Here is a 22,580-nt window from a genome sequence, read left to right on the forward strand (position 1 = left end):
GCCAACTGCTGCTCTTGAATATTATAAATACACAGATAGAAGGACAGAGGTGCCCAACAGAAAGGTAAGGATGACATGGGGTATGGTACCCTTAGAATGAGATAGAGATTAGAACTGGGTGACACTGATCAGTAGTTTAATACACAGGTAACTCCTTCCAAGCCAAAAGTCTCACTTTGGGTTGAGAGCACACAGAAAGAGGGTAGACTTCTAAGAGTTTGAATAAATCTGAAATATGGCCCATACTGAGGATAAAAAGCAATCAACTTTGGCTCAGGTCATAATCTCGTGGTTCATGGGTTTGAGCCCCACATCAGGCTCTGTGCTGAGAGCTCGGAGCCTGGAACCTGCTTCAGATTTGTCTTCCTCTCTCTCTACCCCTTCCCTGATCACTCTCTGTGTCTTAAAAATAAATAAATGTTAAATTTTTTTTTTTTAAAAAAGCAATCAATCAAAAACTAATCCATAATCTACACAAATGCTACAATTAGCAGACAAGGACATTTAAAAAAGTTATTATAACAGTATTTCATATATGGAAAAAACCCCATGCCTCTACTTAACTCAATGAATTGTGCAACAACTTCAAGTGGCCTAATATATGTATACTTAGAGTCCACGAAGGAGAGGAGATATAAAAAAAATTTGAAAAACTAATAGCCCCCACATTTCCAAATAAGTAAACCCTATAAACTCACAAATCCAGGAAGGTCAATGAACTCTGAGCACAACATGGATTAAACTACATGTTTAGTTTAATCCATTCAACACGGATAAAACTACACCACGGCACATGATAATCAAACTGGTCAAAGCCAGCGATAAAGAGCAAATCTTAAAAGCAGCCAAAGGAACAAAACCACACATGACACACAGAGCAACGAAGATATAACAATGACAACATATTTCTTGTTGGCAATAATGTAAGCCAGAACTCGGTGGGGCAACATCTTTCAGGCAGTGAAAAGGAGAGGGGGACCAAATAGCTATCAAGCTAGAATTCTATACCCAAAGCTTTCAAAAATAAAAGCAAGATAAAGACTATCTGAGACATACAAGAGCTGGAAGAATTCATCATTAGCAGGCTTACACTGTAGAAATGCCAAAGGAAGTATTTTTTTAAATGTTTATTTGAGAGACAGAGAGAGAGGGCACGTGCAGTATGCGTGTGCAAGGGGGAAAGAGCACTGAGGAGACAGAGAATCCCAGGCAAAGCCCAATGCGGGAATTGAGCTCACAAACTGTGAGATTATGACCTGAGCCAAAATCAAGAGTTGGATGCTTAACTGACTGAGCCACCCAGGTGCCCCTAAAGAAAGTATTTTTAAGCAGAAGGAAAAGGATAGCAGACGGAAATGTGGATCCACACAAAGGAATGAAGAACATTAGAACTGGTAACTATATAGGTTATGATTTCACTTCACTATATGTATGTATATCATTTCACTATATGATTTCACTTATATGTAGAATCTCAGAAAAAAACAAACAAACAAACAAACAAGGGGTGCCTGGATGGGCTAAGTCAATGAAGCATCCTACTCTTGATTTCGGCTCAGGATCTCAGGGTCGTGAGATCGAGCCCTGTGTCAGGCTCCACGCTCAGCATGGATTAGATTAAGATTCTCTTAAGATTCTCTTAAGATTCTCTCTCTCTCTCTCTCTCTCTCTCTCTCTCTCTCTCTCTCTCTCTCTCCTCTGCCCCTCTCCCCAACTTGTACACTCTGTCTCTAAAATTAAAAAAAAATACACCAAAAACCGTAAGATACCTAGGAATGAACCTAATCAAAGAGGTAAAAGATCTGTATGCTGAAAACAATAGAACGCTTATGAAAATAAATTGAAGAAGACAGAAAGAAATGGAAAAACATCCCATGCTCAAGGATTGGAAGAACAAATATTGTTAAAATGTCTATACTACTCAAAGCAAGCTACACATTCAATTCAATCCCTATCAAACACCAGTATTTTTCACAGAGCGAGAACAAACAATTCTAAAAGTTGTATGGAACAAGAAAAGACCCCGAATTATAATGTTGGGAAAAAACAAACAAACAAAGCTGGAGGCATCATGATTCTGGACTTCAAACTGTATTACAAAGCTGGAATCATCAAGACAGTGTGGTACTGCACAAAAACAGACACATAGATCAATAGAATAGAATAGAGAACCGAGAAATGGAGCCACAAATACACGGTCAACTAATCTTCGATAAAGCAGAATATCCAATGGAAAAAAGATAGTCTTTGCAATAAATGGTGTTGGGAAAACTGGACCGTAACATGCAGAAGAATGAAACTAAACCACTTTTTTACACCATACACAAAAATAAATTCAAAATGGATGAAAGACCTAAATGTGAGACAGGAAACCATCAAAATCCTAGAGGAGAACACAGGCAGAAACCTCTTTGATCTCAGCTAAAGCAACTTCTTACTAGACATGTCTCCAGAGGCAAGGGAAACAAAAGTACAAATGAACTACTGAGGAGTGCCTGGGTGGCTTAGCGGGTTGAATGCCTGACTCTTGGTGTTGGCTCAGGTCGTGATCTCAGGGTCGTGGATTGAACTCTGCATCAGGATTCTCTCTCCACTTGAGATTCTCTCTCTCCCTCTCTCTCTGCTCCCCCCCCCCCCATGCATACATGTATGTGTGTGTCCATGTTCTTAATTAATTAATTAATAGGGGCACCTGGGTGGCTCAGTTGGTTAAGTATCTGACTTGGCTCAGATCATGATCTTACAGTTCGTGAGTCTGAGCCCCGTGTCAGGCTCTGTGCTGAGAGCTTGGAGCCTGGAGCCTGTTTCAGATGCTGTGTCTCCCTCTCTCTCTCTCTGCCCCTCCCCTGCTTGCACTCTGTCTCTCTCTCTCAAAAATAAACATAAACAAACACACAAACAAACAAACAAACATTTTTTAAAATGAATTATTGGGACCTCATCAAGATAAAAACCTTCTGGGGCACCTGGGTGTCTCAGTCGGTTAAGCTTCTGACTTCAGCTCAGGTCATCATCTCACGGTTTGTGAGTTCGAGCTCCGCATCGACTCTCTGTTGACAGTGCGGAGCCTGCTCAGATCCTCTGTCTCCCTCACTCTCTGCCCCTACCCCACTCTTGTGCTCTCTCTCTCAAAAACAAACATCCATTAAAAAAAGATAAAAAGCTGTACAGCAAAGGAAACAATCAACAAAATTAAAAGGCAACTGATGAAATGGGAGAACATATTTGCAAATGACATAATCTGATAAAGGGCTAGTATCCAAAATATATAGAGGACTCAACACCCAAAAAAATCAAATACATAATCCAGTTAAGAAAAGGGCAGAAGACATGAATAGACAGTTTTTCAAAGAAGACATCCAGAAGGCTAACAGACACAGGAAAAGATGCTCAATATCACTCATCATCAAGGAAATACAAATCAAAATCACAATGAGATACGACCTCACATGTGTCAGAATGGCTAAAATTAATAACTCAGGAAACAACAGATGTGGAGAAAGGGGAACCCTTCTGCACTGCTGGTGGGAATGCAAACTGCTGTAGCCACTCTGGAAAACAGTATGGAGGTTTTTAAAAAGTTAAAAATAGAACTACCCTACAACCCAGCAATTGTACTACTAGGCATTTAACCAAAGGATACAAAAATGCTGATTTGAAGGGGCATGTGCACCCAATGTTTATAGCAGCACTATCAACAATAGCCAAAGTATGGAAAGAGCCCAAATGTCCATTGATGGATGAATGGATGAAAGATGTGGTATATATATACAATGGAGTATTACTTGGCAATCAAAAAGAATGAAATCTTGCCGTTTGCAACTACATGGATGGAACTGGAGGGTATTACGCTAAGTGAAATTAGTCAGTGAAAGACAAAAATCGTATCACTTCACTCATATGAGGACTTTAAGAGACAAAACAGATGAACATAGGGAAGGGAAACAAAAATAATATAAGAACAGGGAGGGGGACAAAACAGAAGAGACTCATAAATATGGAAAACAAACAGAGGGTTACTGGAGGGGTTGTGGGAGGGGGGATGGGCTAAATGGGTAAGGGGCACTAAGGAATCTACTCCTGAAATCATTGTTGCACTATATGCTAACTAATTTGGATGTAAATTTTAAAAAATAAAAAATAAAACAAGGTAAAAAATAAACAAAAAATAAACAAAAAACCAAATGAATGAATAAACAACAACAAAAAAGAGAAAACACTTGTAAATATGGAGAACAAACTGGGGATATGGACAAAATGAGTGAAAAGGGTTAAGAGGTACAAACTTGCAGTTATAAAATAAATAAGTCACCAGATGAAAAGTACAGCATAGGGAATATAGTCAATAATACTGTAATATACTTATTGTGGTGAGCATTTCATAATGTATATAATTGATCACTGTGTTGTGAGCATTTCATAATGTATATAAAAGTTCACTGTGTTGTACACCTGAAACTAATTTCATATTACATGATCTATATATACTTCAATAAAAGAGATAATTGAGGGGCACCCAGGTGGCTCAGTCAGTTAAGCATCTGACTTCAGCTCAGGTCATGATCTCATAGTCTGTGATTTCAGGCCCCACATCAGGCTCTGTGTCTACAGCTCAGAGCCTGGAGCCTGCTTCAGATTCTGTGTCTCCCTCTCTCTCTGCCCCTCCCCCACTTGCACTCTGTCTCTCTCAAAAATACAAAAATAAAAAAAGATAATTGACTATTTAAACAAACAAACAAAAAATAATATGGTGTGCTAAAAGTAAAATGTATGAAAACAATAGCACAAAGGTCAGGAGGGGAACCATCGAAGTACACTATTTATTGTAAGGTTCTTATACTATTCATGAAATCATATAATATCATTTGAAGATAGACTGTGATAAGTTAAACATGAACACTACAAACCATTAAACAGCTACTAAAATAACAAAACCTGAGTTGTAACTATTTATCCCCCCACCAAAAAATAATAAAACGTACTAAATCAACCCAAGAGCAGGAAGAAAAAGAAAAAGAAAAGAAACAAAGAACAGATGGGATACATAGAAAAGAGTAGACAGTAGCTTTAAATGTAATCATGTAAATAATTACATTAAATATAAATGGTATAATCACCTAATTAAAAGATAGAGTTGTCATACTGGATAAAAAAGCAAAAGCCAACTATATGCTGTCTATAAGATTCATCTTCAATACAAAGATATAAGTAGGTTAAAAATATGGAAGAAATTATGCCTTGCTAACACTAATCAAACGAAACCTTGAGTGGCTATATTTACTATAGGACAAAGTCAATTTCAAAGCAAAGATATTACCAGGGATAAATGAGGTTATTCCATTGTGATAGAAATGTCAACTATTAGAAAAGACATAACTTAAAAATTTATGTATCTGATAACAGAACTTCCAAATATATTAAGGAGAATAGGAAAGAGAGACACATAAGTACACAATTATAGTTGGAGATTTCAATATCCCTCTCTCAATAATTGACAGAAAAAATATATAGAAAATGAGTAATGATACATCAGACTTGAAAAATACTACCAACCTACTTGACCTAGTTGACATTTATAGAATACTCCACACCAAATCAGCAGACTACATATTTTTTTTCAAGTGGACACATAATATTTATCAAAATAGACCATATTCTCATCTATTACCAGAATTCATTGGCTATAAAACAAGCCTCAATAAATTTAAAAGGATTTCAGTCATCCAGCATATTGTTCTGTGACCACAATGGAATTAAATAACAAATTAACAGATCTGTAAAATCTCCAAATATTTAGAAACTAACCAACACACTCCTAAGTAACCCTATTGGTCAAATAAGTCAAAATGGATATTAGAAACTATTTTGTACCAACTGAAACTGAAAACACAACATGTCAACATGTGGGATGTTGCTCATATAGTATTCATCTTCCCCAGGGTCCACTTTTAAGAAACTAGAAAAAGAAAAGGAAATTCATCACTGAGTAAGGAGAGAAAGTGGAATGATAAAGATCAAAGCAGAAATTTTTAAAAAGGAAAACAAAAATAGAGAAGTCAGTGTAATGAAAAGGCACTTTTTAGAGAAGATAAGTAAAACTGATAAACTTCTGGCCAGATTTATCAAGAAAAGACAAGAGAAGACACAAATTATCAATATCAAAAATGAGAGGAATGACATCACTACAATTCTACAGATACTAAAAGGATAATAAGGGAATGTTATAAAATACTTTATGTCAATAACTTCAAGATGAAATAGATTCCCTGAAAGACATGAACTACTCAAAAAAATAAAGTATGTAATTTAAGTAGCACTATTACAAAAATAAAATCTGTAGTTTAACACTTTCTCACAAAGAAAGCTTCAAGCCCACATGGCTTCACTGGTGAATTCTAGCAAACATTTAAGGGAAAAATAATGCCAATTCTGCACAAACTGTACTAGAGAATTGAAGAGAGGGGAATACTTCCCAACTCAATCTTAAGGCCAACATTCACCTTACGAAAAATAGATAAAGACCTTAGAAGAAAGGATAGATAGAAGATCTCATATACTGCTGGCTGGAATGCAAAATGGTACATCCACTTTAGAAAACAGGTAAGCAGTTTCTTAAAAAGTTAAATATACACTTAGCATATGATGTAGCAATCCTGCCATTAGGTATTTTACCACCTGCCCCCCTCCCCCAATGAAAACATATGCTCATACGAAGACCTGCATGTAAGTGTTTTAAGCAACTTTATTCATAAAGGCCAAAAAGCTAGAAACAACTCAAATGCCCATTAACTGATGAATGCATAAACAAACTGGTATATCCTCACAACTGCAATACTACTCGGCAATAAAAAGGAAATGAACTACTGACATGTGCAAAAACATGGATGAGTCTCTGGGGTGCCTGGGTGGCTCAGTCAGATAAGTGACCGACTTTGGCTCAGGCCATGATCTCATGTTCCGCAGGTTCATGCCCTGTATTGGGCTCTGCGCTGACAGAGCCTGGAGCCTGCTTCGGGTTCTGTCTCTCTCTCTCTCTCTCTCTCTCTCTCTCTCTGCCCCTCTCCTGCTTAGCTCTCTGTTTCTCAAAAATAAATAAACGTTAAAAAAGTTAAAAAAAAAAACATGGATGAATCTCAAAAGGATTATGCTGAAAGGAACCAATCACAGAAGACTGCATACTGTATGATTTCATTTATTATTTTTTTTAATGTTCATTTATTTTTGAGAGAGAGAGAGAGATGGAGTGCAAATGGGGAAGGGGTAGAGAGACAGGGAGACACAGAATCCGAAGCAGGCTCCAGGCTCTGAGCTGTCAGGACAGAGTCCGATGCAGGGCTTGAACTCACAGACCGCCAGATCATGACCTGAGCTGAAGTCGGACGCTTAACTGCCTGAGCCACCCAGGTGCCCCTTGTATGATTTCATTTATAAGACACTGTGGAAAAGGCAAAACTATAGGGACAAAAATTATGTTGGTGGTTGCCAGGGCTGGTGGTGAGAAAAGGGGATTGGCTGCAAAGGCACATAGGGGCCTTTTGGGGTGACAGAAATGTTCTACGTCTCAAATGTGGTGGTGGTTACATAACTACACGTTTGTCAAAACTCATCAAACTGTATGCTTAAAAAGAGTAAATTTTATACCTCAATAAATCTGACTTAAGAAAACAATAAAACAAATCTAAATAAACAACTAAGTGAAAATACACATAAGAAAAATCAACTTACAGTGTTTCCAATTCAAGGGTCATCATGAGGATGCTCTCAACTGTTGTAAGTGACACCTGTGTTGATCCCATGTCTCTGAAGGAGAAAGCCCAAACATGCGTGATTTGAACCCAAGGATAAAAATTCTGTACCTAAAAAGATACTTAACAACATGTGATTACTTCAATTCTGGCTTCTTTGTCAAGTCAGCTCAAGAGTTTTCTTGCTATGGACAATAATTTCAGAAAGCTCCCAATGAAGACATTTTATGTGCATCATCAAATTAATCACCTTGGTGCTCAACAGTACAATCCTTTTTACTCTTATCCTCATTTTCATTCTCAATTGCATCCACCTCTCTTGATTAGTCTTTTTTTCTTTTAATATACACTTTACTCCACTTTCCACTTTGAGATAAATGGTATTTCTACCTACATCTACAAGTCCCATGTCTGTTATGTGTTCTTCAATACTACTCCTTCCTCTGCAGGCTATCTTGCCCATATACGTTTTTTCTTTGCTAATAATGCTTATTTCAATAACCCAGTTAAAATTTAAATTACGACTTTTTTTTTTTTTTTTTTTTTTTTTTTTTATTTATTTTTGGGACAGAGAGAGACAGAGCATGAACGGGGGAGGGGCAGAGAGAGAGGGAGACACAGAATCGGAAACAGGCTCCAGGCTCCGAGCCATCGGCCCAGAGCCTGACGCGGGGCTCGAACTCACGGACCGCGAGATCGTGACCTGGCTGAAGTCGGACGCTTAACCGACTGCGCCACCCAGGCGCCCCAAAATTACGACTTTTTAACCAAAACGCAAATACTGAATCTTTTGATGACAACAAAAAAGATCAGAAATCATCTCGCGAGCCATGAGATTGTTGCAATACTTACAAATATTTTAATGCTGGCAACTTAAAAAGATAGGAATCTTCAACAGTTGACAGAGGGTTACGACTGATAATTCTGAAAAATGCAATGGAATTAAAATTATCTGCATTTCCAGTAATGACTACCATGAAAGTTTATGTTCAATTTGGGGGTATGGAACTGGAAGGTGAAAACTAATCATTTTCTGCCTTTGCCTATAAGTCACCCTTAGATTCTGTAAAGCACTCTTCCTTTGGGAACTACCCAGCTCTCTGGACGATAAAGTGGAGAACAGAAAGAGGAAAAAAAAATTTTTTTTTTTTTTACGTGGACAGCAAAGCAAAGATATGCCAAAGAACTTTTTGGGCTGAAAATCCTAGAAGTGACTATGCTGGTAGGATAGTCAGGCTCTGTAGGAAAGACTGTTTCTAGTGTCCTCTATAATTCTAGGTGCTTTTCCTTTATCTCTAGAAATGTAAAAAATTCCACAGTTTAAAACACCCGGTTAAAGACAAAAATAGGACCAATTCCTCAGTTTGGGGGCCAAAGACAAAGGGATTAATCTAAGAGGAAATGGTGAAAGCTATACCCCCACCATGTGTATTCTCCTATGACAGCCTTTGTTAGGTGGCATATGATCCCGTTTCCTTATCCATCTCCTGGACTGCCAGCTCCTTGAGGGCAGGGACCATACTCTATTGTCATTTTTGTCCCTGTGCCTGACAGAGTGCTTGTTATTTACTAGGTACTTAGTGAAGGCTTGTTGAATAAATAACATTTTGTCACTGCTTGACACAAGTTTTTATTCCAAAATGCTGAGTAGATTTTCTTCTCAGTTCTTTACAGCAAAAATAAAGTGAAGGAAACAGGAAGAAAGAAAAGAAAATCTGCCTTTAGGTTGACTCTGCTCAAGAATCATCACTGTACTTTTGCAAAATTATAAGGATAATCATCACAACCAATACTATTGAGCTATAGGGCATCTGTGATCAGCATTTCACATTTAAACCTCACAGTAACCTTATGTGATAGATACATCACTACCCCATTTTACAAGTGAGGAAACTAAAGTACAGAGAGGTTGTATAATTTGTCCCAGTTTGTCAAGCCAGTCAAGAAGCAGAGCTGGAATCTGAACTCAGTTCTGACTCCAAAGCCTGTATTTAACTTGTATGAAAAAAAAGGGGGTTTAAAATAGCCGTTACCTTAAACTTAACTTTGAGAGCATTAAATATAGAAACACTTTGCTGAACTTCATCTCTCCATCTGGGAGAGCTTCTCTAAGAATTACATTTTCTATTTTTATTCCTTTCCTCTAATCATCTCCCATGATTAAGTATTTAATTAGCCTGTGATCATTGAGACTTTAGAGATTTCATTTTTTATTTTTTTATTCTATTTTTTGAGAGAGAGAGAGTACAAGAGTATGAGTGAAGGAGAGGCAGAGGAAGAGAGAGAGAGAGAGAGAGAGAGAGAGAGAGAGAGAGAGAGAGAGAGAGAGAGAGAATCCCAAGCAGGCTCCATGCCCAGTGCACACAGCCTGACATGGGGCTTGATCCCATGACCGCAAGATCATGACCTGAGCCGAAATCAAGAGTCAGGCAGTTACCTGAGCCACCCAGGTGCCCTGAGACTTTAGAGATTTTAAAGCCCTGTTACAGGTGAATCAGTGAAAATGAGAAAGGAAGGACGTCTGAAAATTCATCCTTCCGTAAAAGCAACAACAACAACAACAACAACAACAAAAACTAGCAAAAATGGTCAAAATCAACTTTCTCAGAACTTTGGAAATTTTAACCAATGGGCTTGCAGCAACCCGAGAGCATTTATTAAAGAACAAATTACTAATTTCTATAAGAACAGTGAGCTCTGTGGTTTTAACTTGTCCTCAACCTCTGCTCTCCATCCTGATGGTAGCCTTAAAAATTGCCCACATCCCAGGGGAACAAAATGGAGCTGAAGTTCCTTAAAGCCTCATTCCCAAGGAACAAACTGTCATTGTTCTACCTGTCTAGTGGGGTCCCTAAAAAACTTCACTTGAAAGCCTTGCCCTTGACCTCACTGAGAACTGCACAGTGCTAAAATAGCCTCTTCCCAAGGGGCATTTTTTGAAAACAATTATAGATAAATGTTTTAATCTGGCAGCTATGTGAGGCAATTGAAAACAAGACAAAAAATAGCCTAAACAAAAAGCCTAAAAGGAAAAAGCTGAGAAATGAGATGTCCATAGGGACTTTGAAATGCTCCAACATCTTCCCGGGTAACTAGAAGACCACAAGACATATTCCTGGGAATGTAGAAAAAAAACCTTAGCACTAATAAATGAGTTCAGCAAGGTTACAGGACACAAGATCAATATGTAAAAATTAGCTTTATTTCTATACATCAGCAATGACTATTCCAAAAATGAAATTAGGAAAACAATTCCATGTATAACAGTACTCAAAAGAACAAAATACTTAGGAAAACATTTAACCAAAGAAGTGCAAGAATCACACTAAAAACCACAAAACGTTGTTGAAAGAAATTAAAGAAGATTGAAATAAATGTAAAGATATGCCATGTTCACGGATCAGAAGAAAATATTGTTAAAATGGCACTATACCCCAAATTGAACTGTGGTTTCAGTATAATCCCTATCAAAACCCCAACCGACTTCTTTCCAAAAACTGGCAAGCTAATTCTAAAATCTGTATGTGAATTCAAGGGACCGAGAATAGCCAAAATGATCTTTTAAAAAAAAAAAAAGTTTATCTATTCATTTTGAGAGACAGCGAGCATACACACCCGTGCAGAAGAGCAAACATGAGCGAGTGTGACTGGGGAAAAGTGTGAGCAGGGGAGGGGCAGAGGGAGAAGGAGAGGGAGCATCCCAAGCAGGCTCCATGCTGTCAGTGCAGATTGCAACACGGGGTTCCATCTCACAAACCATGAGGTCCTGACCTGAGCTGAAATCAAGAGCCGGCCACTTAACCAACTGAGCTACCCAGGTGCTCCAAAACGATTTTGACAAAGAACAACAAAATGGGAAGACTCACACGCCCTGGTTTCAAAACCTACTTCAAAACTACAGTAATCACGGTGTGGTACTGGCATAAGAACAGACATGTAAGTTGATGGAACAGAACTGACAGTCCAGGAATAAATCCTCACATTTATGGCTCACTGATTTTCAACAAGGCTGCCAACACCATTCAATGTGGGAAGACTAGTCTTTTCAAATGATGCTGGGACAACCGTATATCCCCATACAAAATAATGTAGTTGGATTCCTACACTTCACGCCATATATAAATATTAACTCAAAATGAGTCAAAGACCTAAATGGAAGAGCTCAAGCTATAAAACTCTCAGGAGAGAAATCTTTATGACCTTGGATTTAGGCAACAGTTTCTTAGACATGACACAAAAAGCACAACAAACCAAAGGAAAAATAGATAAACTGGACTTTATTTAAAAATAAAAAAACAACCCACAACTATCATATGTCTGATACAAGTCTAGTATCCAGAATATCCAGAATATATAAGGAACTCTTAAAACTCAGTAAAAAGACAAATAATCAAATGTTTAAATGGGTAAAGGATTTGAAGAGACATTTCGCCAAAGAAAATACATGAATGGCCAATAAGCACATGAAAAGATGCTCAATGTCTTAGGTCATTAGGGAAATATAAATCAAAGCTACAATGAGATACTACTCTACACTCACTAAGATGGCTATGATCGAACAGAGAGACAGTGATAAGTGGTAGCAAGATTTGGGGAAACCAGAATCTTCATACATTGGTGGGAATGTAAAATGGTGTAGTCGCTGTGGAAAACAGTGTGGCAGTTCCTCAAAAGGGTTAAATATAGAGTTACTACATGACCCAGCAATTCCACTCTTAGGTATGTACCCAAGAGAATTAAAAACATATGACCACACAAAAACTTGTACATGAATACTCATAGCAGCATTATTCATAATAGCCAAAAAGTCAAAATAATCCAAATGTCCAATAACTCACGAATGGATGAACAAAATGTGATTGGAGCACCTGGGTGGCTCAGTCGGTTAAGCATCTGACTTTGGCTCAGGTCGTCATCTCACAGTTCATGAGTTCGAGCTCTACATCGGGCTCTGTGGTTTTGGATCCTCTGTCCCCCTCTCTCTCTCCGCCCGTTCCCCGCTTGTGTGTGCACTCTCTTTCAAAAAGAAATCAACATTAAAAAAAAGAATGAAGTACTGAAACATGCTACAACCGGATAAATCTTGAAGCCAACAAGCTATGTGAAAGAAACTAGACACACATTTCTATGAAATGTCCAGAATAGGCAAATCCATAGGGGCAGAAGGTAAATTAGTTGTTGCCAGGGGCCTGGGAGGAAGGGAGAATGGGGAGTAAAGGCTGATGGGTATGGTATTTCTTTCGAGGGGGGCGATGACCATGTTCTGGAATTAGCAGTGATTATTGTCTATCAAAGTATACCATTGGACTATATACTTTATAATGTTGCATATTCTATTAGGCGGACTATATCTCAATTTGAAAAAAAAAAAAAAAAGAACCATGTTGTGATAAATAGAGAACCAGTTGCCAGAAGATCAAACATGTTAGTAGGTGGAGAAAAGGGGAGCGAAGATTCAAACTCTTCCACAACGGAGGTCAGAGGGAGTTAGCGGTGCGGCTGGGAGCCATGCATTTTTGTTCTTGCCTTGGAAACTCCCCTATTCTTCCTATTCCAGCCCATTCTTCTACGTTTTTTCGGGCCCATTAACATGTCGGGTTTGCGTAACACTAGTTAATATCCAGTCAGACAATGTTATGAAGAGAAAGAACGTGAGTGTCACATGTCTGGTTAAACACAGTTCCTCAACCTTGAGGCTCTGAATGTCCTTTGGCTTTGAAAAAATAAAAATGGCATTAATACCGACAAGCTTACTGGTGGGCTCTGTGCAAGTAACCTCTTCCACGTGTGTGTCTTCCCCTGCCCACTGCTTCCTCCCCCCCCGCCCCCCCCCCACCCCCCACCCCCGGCTCCCTATTAAGAAAGACTATGAAGAATTATGCAGCCAAAACAGTTTAGTAGTTTGTTATCCTTCCCCCCAACTATCTCAGTGCTCTACCCCCACTGTCCCCCCCCCCCTCTTTCCTGGTAGCTCACCCATGGCCTTATACCCATCGGCTCGGTGCTTCCTCTTACCCAGGCAGCCCTCCTGCTGAGATGAATGCCCTGTGTTTATGTGTAGTGAAAACAAAATACAGGCCACTCCAAATTATCCTATTTCCTCCTGTCTTTAGTGCCGCCTTCTCTTCATGGAGCTATTGTGCCTGAGCCAAGGGGAGAATGAGAACTGACCCGACAGGTTACATCTGCTGGACCGACAGCAATTGTTTTTCCACAGACTGCGATACGAACGAACACGAACGGTGGACGCTGCGCTAGAGATCATCTCCATTTCCGTTCAATTCCCTCATTTTACAGATAAAACGTGTGCTGACTCAGTCTATTGGCTTTTGGATATTCGTGGGCTTATCTTTATGGGAGTAAAACATAACAACAGTTATCCTCAAAGACTGTCTCATAATCAAAGTTGAAGAAATACTGTTCTAGATATCTTTTTGTTTTTTAAAAAACTCTATCTTATTTGAAGAGGAAAACTCAAGTATTTTTGCAAAAGCTTTCTGTTGCAGAGCAACGGGACAGACTAAAGGTAGCTCACAAAATAAGGGAACATTTCTTACGTGTTATTTTTTTTTTCTCCAAATTCTTCTACAGAGGTCCAGACAGATGGGCTACGTTTCCTTTCTACTCACTGAGGAGACAGAGAAGACTTGAGGACTGAAGCTTGTCACCACTGTCCTGAATGTACTGAAATCCTAACAGCTTTGGCTGAAAAAACGTCCAAAGCAGGCAGTGAAAATACATTTCAAATAGGACAAACTCCAAACTCTCTATGCTGGAATCCCAAGGCATGGAGGGAAAACTGGCTCCTTGGAGGAAAGCAGTTGAAGAAATAAGTAGAGTGATCTAGACCCTATTCCAGTATGTTTGAAGTACTTGGGGATAGAATAACCCCTTTCCTTTATTCATCTACATAGGTCCATGAGCCATGAGAACATGACTCCCCATGCGAAGCTCCTCAATACAAGACATCTAACGGCATCACGTAGATCCTTTCTCAGGGGTTGGGCGGGGGGAGGGGCGAAGCCTAAAGAATCTGAAATGGTGAGCCCCTGTTTTAATGCAAGTTCTGAGAACAGCCTTGAAGAGGAGTTTCTGGCAGTGAGGAACAGCCCAAGAAGCAAGGGCCCCGGAATCAGGCAGACCTAGGTCTGAATTCTGGCTGTCGCTTCCTGGTGAAGGGACTTAAGTAACGAACGTCTCCGAGTCTTTTTAGCAGCATTTACCTCATAAGGCAACTTGAGGATTAAAGGAAAGAGCATGTGCAAAGCACCTAGCATAAGGCTGGGCACAGAGTGGGTGCCTAGCAGTGACGATGTGATGTTTGCACAGGCGGTGAGCAGGAAGCCTGGGGATGCCCATGGGTGGCATGGCCAGGAGCTCCCGAAGCATAGGGAAAAGGAGCTCCCTGCTCGAAAGGTCCTATTCCAGTGAGAAGCTGACTCCAAGGGACGACGCCCAAAAGGCCGGTTGTCATTCAGGTCCTACCTAGTGCCGGGGAATGCGGAATTGTATTACTCGCGAAGCTTCTTAAGTGGTGCTGTCACTTACTGACAGTGTGAAGCTAGGCAAGTCAGCCGATGTCTCTGAGTTTCAACTTCCTCATCCCCGAAATGAGGATGACACTCCCTGTATCACAAGAGTTGCTGGAAAACCGAAAATGAAGTGCCGTGTGAGGGGCCACGTCTGGAGCATTTCCCACGTGCCAGGCTCTGTTCTAAGAGTTTAAGACGCACCGTCTTACTTGCAGCACAAGCGAAAGGTCTTAGCGTAGTGCCGGGGCGCAGTAAATACCTAGCAGAGGTAGGTATTAAAGAAATGATATGGGGCGGAGGAGCAACTACCAGCAACTACCAGCTTCCCAGAGAAAGAAGATGCCTTGGCATACACGTGGGAAGAATCCGATGCAGCTGGGAGAAGACAAGTAACAGTGGGGTATGACTATCGCAAAGCTTCTGAACTACCACACACGGGAACTAATAAAAGTTACCCTAAATCACCCCAAAAGGACAGCCCTGAGGTGCCATCTTCATCCTTAACGTTGATGCCTTTCTGACTCTGAGAAGAAGCCGCCAGGATTTCCGGGACACACCGAAAAGCGACGACAATATCCTGAAGTGTGTAAGCTTGTGTGGGCACGCAGCCGTCTAAAAGGAAGCAGATGGCGGTTGACTGGGGGAGCGTTAGGGCGTCTCTGTGACTGCGGCTCGACTCTGCCTTCAGAGGGTGGCCACACCTACCGCAACGAGATTCTCAACAATAATTCAAAAGGGGTAAGGCTTAGATTTTCCTCATTCTCCCTTAGAGCTTATGTTCTTGGCACAACACTGATGCGCCACAGACGAGCCAGCATGTGAGTGTGCTCTATCCCGATAAGGTACAGCCTTTCTACATCGTAGAGCCCTTCAGCTCCTAAACTCATGGAGCTCGTACTGTTAGAAGCAATGAAGTGAATTTTTTAAAATAAGCCATCGGTCTGGACCTGTGTAGGTGAATGAAGGAGAAGCACTTTAAAGTCAGGAAAAAAAAAAAAGTATCCTTAACATTTAGGATTATCAACCACTGTTGGTTTTCCATAATATATTTCATTCCTGATTTCATCTGAAAGAAATAGGATTATTACTACCATTCAAAAAGTGGTACCTTATTAATAAACTCTTGGCATGGCTTTGAGGTGGGTTTCAGATTCAAAATAGACTTTACCACACCGCTAACGTGTTCACTCAGTGTTTATCAATAACTTAAGAGGCTTCATTCAAAAAACTTACTGAGATAGAATTACCTGAAACCCAGGGGTGAATCGAGGCCTTGTAGGGTCTGAACCTCATCTACTTTGGGAAATCCTGCCTCATCAAAACATGCAAAATTATGCGTACAGGAACTGCGAGGGTCCCTCCCGAGACTTCGGAAGGGGCCTACGTAAGTGAGAAGACCTGAAGTTTAAGCTTCAGTCAGTTCAAGATAAATCCACCTCAGCTGGGGCCCAAAAGGTTTACAAACTTATTCAATGCTGGAGAAAATAGTGTTTCAACTTATAAACACCCCAGTAATAAGTCACGTAGGTAACAACGTGACTGAATTCACGGGATGGCATCTCCCTTGCGCATGCTCTCTTTCTCTCAGAATAAATAAAGAAACGTTAAAAATAAAAAAGAAAAGAAAAGTTTGGCCCCAAACAAGGAGCCCAACCTCCAATACACACTTACTGTACTGTGATAATTTTTTGGAAGTTAACTGTGAATTCGTTTTAGTAGTACAGCTCTATTCAAACCACATTGAAAGGGCGGGCCTACGCCGGCTGACTCCATCTTGTTCTGTGTCCTTCACCTTGACCACACCTCCTCCCCTTGAGTAACCCCCCCCCCCCCCACCTGCTAACAGAACTCGGACCCTTCCCCCAGGACCCTTCCCCAGCCAATCGGCTGAGGCCACAGCCATTACCTCACCAACTGCCCCTAGGCCCCCATAGAACCTTGGTCCTTTTGAAACTGGCTCTCTCTCCCCGGTATCTCACCGCTGCATCAGTGCAGGTAGGGGATTGAGCTCGAGCTAAGCTCGAATAAAGGCTCTTTTGCTTTTACATCGGACTCGGCTCCCTGGCGGTATTTGGGGATCACGAATTCTGGGCATAACACACATGACGTGAGTATTAATTTATTCTCAATACCAGCTAGCTCTGGTTCTTTAATTACCTTTTTCTGTCATGTAAGATTGATGAGGGAGCATGAGGCAAGTTGAGGGCAAAATACAAGTTAGCACATGCCCCCGCCCCAGGTGGGATATGTGTGATTCTGGCTGCTCGAGGGCAAAGGAAAGGAAAGAAAACAAATGGTTAACTGATAGAGATCTCAGTCGGGCAAGATAGGAGTTTCCATCAGTTTACAAATATCTTAGTAAATTACAAGAAAAAGGCAATCTTATCAATAGCCTAATCTCCAGAAACCTACAGAATCAGCTTCCTGGAGCCCCAACATCACCCCTCCATAGTGATATGGGGAACAAAGGCAAGAAGGAAATCTCAGGTAAAATTAAATTTCCTTATAACCTGCAGCCTATTGACAGATACTTGACAGATACAGGCAAATAAAATATTTCTCCAGGAACTCCCTACTGTCTTAATGCTTTGCTAGAGGGGAAAACAACCTTAGCTTGACAACAGCAAGGCCTCTGGTATCTTAGGAGTCCTCTTTCACATATCACAGTCCCTCTGGAGACTTCCCTTTTGACTTTACCTCCCAATTCCATAGCATATAACCTGTCACTCTTCACAACCCCAGCGCAGTTCTTTCTGCCCACGGTCCTGTCCCTGTGCTTTAATAAAATCACCTTTTTGCACCAAAGACACGTTCAAGAATTCTTTCTTGAGCGTCGGCTCCCGACTCCCCACCATCTCCCCAAAACTTCATCAAGATGAACGTGGAAACTCAACACAAGCAAGTTGTTGCCTTGTCCACGACAAATCTTTTCTATTCCACAACCATCCCCTACTTTGTCACCCCCTAGCTCGTTACCCTGCTGCACTGATGCCAGCATGGCTCACATACGTTTTCCCATCAACGGCCATCTTTTTCTCCTTCCAGTATGAAAGATTCTTGGGGACAGTCCCTGTGTATTCTGTGTACCCCCAGGACTTAGTACATTGTCGACATAGAGTGCGCGTGGCACTGAGTGTTTTTCAATGAATTCATTCATTGTTATCAACGGATTCCACCCTATTTCGTCCTGTATTGCCTACATAACTATGAAATTCAGATTCTTCGAAGAGGCTCTTGGTGTTATAAGATGCTTAGTAGAGGTGGTGAGTTTTAAGACATTATATTGACACCACTAAAACCTCTTGGTGGAGAAACTCAATGAGCCCGTTCTCTGGCATGCTGGCAAAACAAAAAACTGACCCTCAGTATTCTTTCCCCAGGTTAGGCATCAGCAAATTAATGAGAGGAGAGAGGAGGCCCCTGCTCTTGGGCACCCGCAGGAACTTACTCCAGCTCCGGACACACCGTAAACACTTTCATCTAACGGAAGATAAGTTGTGAAATCAGATTTCTGAACCACAAGACAGTAAGACAGTCTTTTCCAGCGTCTGCTTTAGAGGAGGGTCTTCAACCTTGAGTCTAAAAATCCCCCTCAGGCCACTGAACATGTCCAGTATGATTTGCTTTTTTACAGAGAAATCACAGAATTTTCCGGCTGAAACGGAATAACACACTTCTTAACTGAAGAGTGGTCAGGAAAGAAAACACATGGAGAGCAGTGCCCTGTGGCAGGCATTCAGGAGTTCTTTCTGCTTTCCTGATGGCTGAAGAAGCACCCACACCTTTTGCTGCCTGGAGAACTCTGTGCTAAACTTAGTTCTTTGAAGTTCTCTTTTGCATAGGAAACTTGCACATGAGCAGGAATCAAAGTTAAATTCAAAAGTGGATTTCAAGGACCATGCACACCTTGGGGAAGCATCACTGTCACGAATTCCCATGATAATACTGACTTGGGTGTTACTTGCTTGGGGCTTTCATCGCCCACACAAAGCTGGGTACGAGGGAGGGCAGAGAGTGCCATTTAGGAGTTAAGACAAGTCTCTTGGCCTCTTTGTACCTTAGTTTCCTCATTTGAAAAAAAAATGGATTTTAAGACCTACTTTCCAGAATTCATACTGGGTTTATTAACACACACCTAACCAATCACTGTATGATATTTTTATATGTAGTTTTTTTTTTTTTTACATGTATTCATTTTCTATTTCACTTACAGCTTGTGTAAAAACGGCATTCCATGCCAGGCCTGAAATGTTCCAAAGCTCAGTTCGGTGAGTAAATTGCAACCAAGATTTCTACACAGACACACACACACACAAAAAAACAAGACACAAACGAAGAGAAAAAAAAGATATTCTTTTAGAATATTTATCCTTTGGCAGTGATTCTAATTTCTCGATAATGAAACATAACCAAAATACTCTCTCCATACACTAAAGAAATCTCACTATGAAAGATACTTGCCTTTTAAAAAAAATATTTGCATGAAAGATTTATACTTTCATGTTTATACATGTGGTGCATTAGATACAAATCAGTAAATGCTCAATAAATACTTGTGTTAAGTAAGTATTCTTTTCTAGAGAAGTAAGTTTATTTCTCTAGAAAAACGTTTCACAACTTTAGCACTGTTGAGATTTATGGTTGGATAATCTTTGTTATGGGGGGGGGGGGGTGCTGCCCTGTGAACTGTAGGGTGTGACAGCAGCCCTGGCCTCCACCCACTAGATGCCAGGAGCACATCTACAGTCTGACAATCAAAAATGTCTCTAGACACTACCAAGTGTCACCTGGATGCAAAATCACCCTGGCAGAGAACTGCTGCTCTAGAACGATTCACTCTGATCTCTATAATAACTCTCACACCACACTTTGCCACAGACAAAAAAGATTTGCTACATAATTTTAGTAGCTTTCGACTAATAAAGTTTCATTCATTCAAAATGAATAACAAAGAGGTTTACAATTAAGTTTAATACAAATTCCAAATATAATGAAATTATATTTGTAACTTACACAAACTTCAAAAAAGGTAGTGATTCAAATGTACGTCTTTCAATAGATTGTATTTTATTGCAGGATAAATCTCTAGGAAAAGGAAAAGGAAAATATTGCCTCAATTAGCTATAAGATATCTAATTAGTAGGATGGTAGTATTGAATAAGTAGCTTTTGGCTAAACTCTGAGTATTAGGAATTGTTATTTGAACCTTCCAGAGCCCCTAACCCTGTCCTCCCCTTTCTTAAGAGTCTCACCTTTGTGATCTTCATACATAAAATATACAACTATAGATCTTGATAGATCTTGGAAGTAATCTTTCCTGAGAGCAGAAGAATTGATTAAATGACTTTTTGTGGCCTCATCAATTTCTAAATTGTGAGCTCAAAGTGGTGATCTCCACATATAATTGCTAATATTAAAAGGGATATTCTCCCATTAGCACACCTTCCTGGTTTAGTTCTATTTCTTGACACCAAGTCAATAGATACCTTTTCGTTTAACTTGAAAAGAAGTGACTCCTCTAATCAATACCTGACTTTGAACGAACTCAGAATTATATTATCATATTCATAGAAATTTATTTTTGGTTGTACGTTGCCTAAACGGTCTATGAATTTATCAATTGCTTCAGCTGCAAGTGGGGCCAACAAAAAAACAACATGGTACTGGACTTTTATTTGGAAACACCCATTCTGGATTATGGTTGACCCTCTTATTTCCGTTGATTTCAGCCGAGTCCCTCACTTTCCACCTACATGGGGACCACCATCTTCTGACTGGCATTTTCATCTCTGGTCTCTCCCATCCTAATCTATACTGCACACAGTCACCAGATTAATTCTCCAGGAGTGGCTCTCAAATATCAGAGGCACTTGGGAACTTCCTCAAGATGCAAATTCTCAGCTCTACTCTGGACTGAGTGAATCAGGAACTGTGGAGGTGGAACCTGTGTTCTGACAAGGCCTCCAAGTGACCCTGGTGCAGTCTAAAGTTTGTCCTAGAGCACTGCTGTGATAACACGGTAGCCTGGCATATTATCCAAGGCCTTCAAAATCCTAAATCCGGCTCTAGTTTCCTACTCTACAGATACCAAAGAAATTTCTCCTGCATTTTGCCTTTCACTCACTCTATTTTGCAAGCATATTCTTCCCAAGATGTCTATCTGATGATACGTCATAGCCATTCAAGGTTCTGTTCAAACAGCATTTCTCTAGTAACTTCCCTGATCCAACTTGAAGTCTTCCCCCCTCTTCTCTGTTCCAAAAACAACTTGTACTTCTCATTGCCCAAATCCATTTCTTCCCCTCCCCCTCTCCTCCTCCTCCTTCTTCTCCTTCTTTTAATTTTTTAAAGTAGACTCCACGCCCAACCTGGGGCTTGAACTCACGACCCTGAGATCAAGAGTCACGTGCTCTACTGACTCAGCCGGGCAGGTGCCCCAATTCCTTCTTAATATAGTTATTCTGGCATTCCATTTCCTCTGGGCATAAACTCCATGAAAGTATGGACTAGTCTTGCTCATCTGCGTTGTCTACTGTGTTTAAACCTGATGCATGGACAAAGAACAAACTCAAATATTTATAAAATAAATTAACAGCTGGGTAGTGAGTAGAAGGAGCAAAATGACTGAAAAGAAATGTGGTTTTACGACTTTGTGGCTCCCTCTTCTGCACTTTGTCAGTGCTTCATCATCCATTTAGTGCTTATGCGTTATGGTTTAAGCTTCTGTTTATTTTCCCTGTGAAATCATGAGTTCCTACAAGGGTGGCAAGCCTGCCTTAACCATCTGCGTGCCTACGGTACTGGGCATAGGGCCTGTCACTTTCTGTTTCAGGTTTTGATTCACATTTTTTTTTGAATGAATGAATGAGAACACTTCACCTGACATGAAATAATTGGCTTACAAAGTACCTCAGAGTAGAAATAATGAAAGGCCCAACCCATTGCGCAGTTTGTCTCTTTTGTTTTTCTCCAAACTGTGTTTGTAACGTTTGGAGCCCAGATGGCAGAGGTAGCCAAGAAGACCAATACAAAGTGGTTGTCCCCTAACACTTGGAAGGTTTGATAATTTGAAGGACTATTTTTAGTGTCATATGAGATTCTTTTTACTCACTACCCTTAAGCCTTCCACATTTGCAAGAAGAATCTATTTTCTAAAGCACATCATTAATAAGGATTAATGAGGGGCGCCTGGATGGCTTAGTCGATTGAGCATCTGACTTCGTTCGGTTCAGGTCATGATCTCACTGCTCATGAATTCGAGCCCCGCATCGGGCTCTGGGCCTACAGCTCAGAGACTGAAGCC

The 22,580-nt window shown here is 40.3% G+C and overlaps 1 protein-coding gene across 1 annotated transcript in view; it reads right to left on the reverse strand.

Annotated features, from left to right (window-relative positions):
• Positions 1-22,580, reverse strand: part of LOC131496950 (leucine-rich repeat-containing protein 37A3-like) — a 47,369-nt gene that overhangs the window by 12,211 nt on the left and 12,578 nt on the right. Inside the window, exons 5-8 of the mRNA XM_058702828.1 lie at positions 20,291-20,362; positions 19,489-19,569; positions 8,598-8,669; positions 7,726-7,800 (exon numbers count right to left, since the gene is read on the reverse strand). Of these exons, the coding sequence (XP_058558811.1) occupies positions 7,726-7,800; positions 8,598-8,669; positions 19,489-19,569; positions 20,291-20,362 (300 nt within the window). The remainder of the gene's footprint in view (positions 1-7,725; positions 7,801-8,597; positions 8,670-19,488; positions 19,570-20,290; positions 20,363-22,580) is intronic.

The sequence above is a fragment of the Neofelis nebulosa genome, chromosome 16 (genome assembly GCF_028018385.1).
Source record: "Neofelis nebulosa isolate mNeoNeb1 chromosome 16, mNeoNeb1.pri, whole genome shotgun sequence".
NCBI classification, from domain to species: Eukaryota; Metazoa; Chordata; class Mammalia; order Carnivora; family Felidae; genus Neofelis; species Neofelis nebulosa.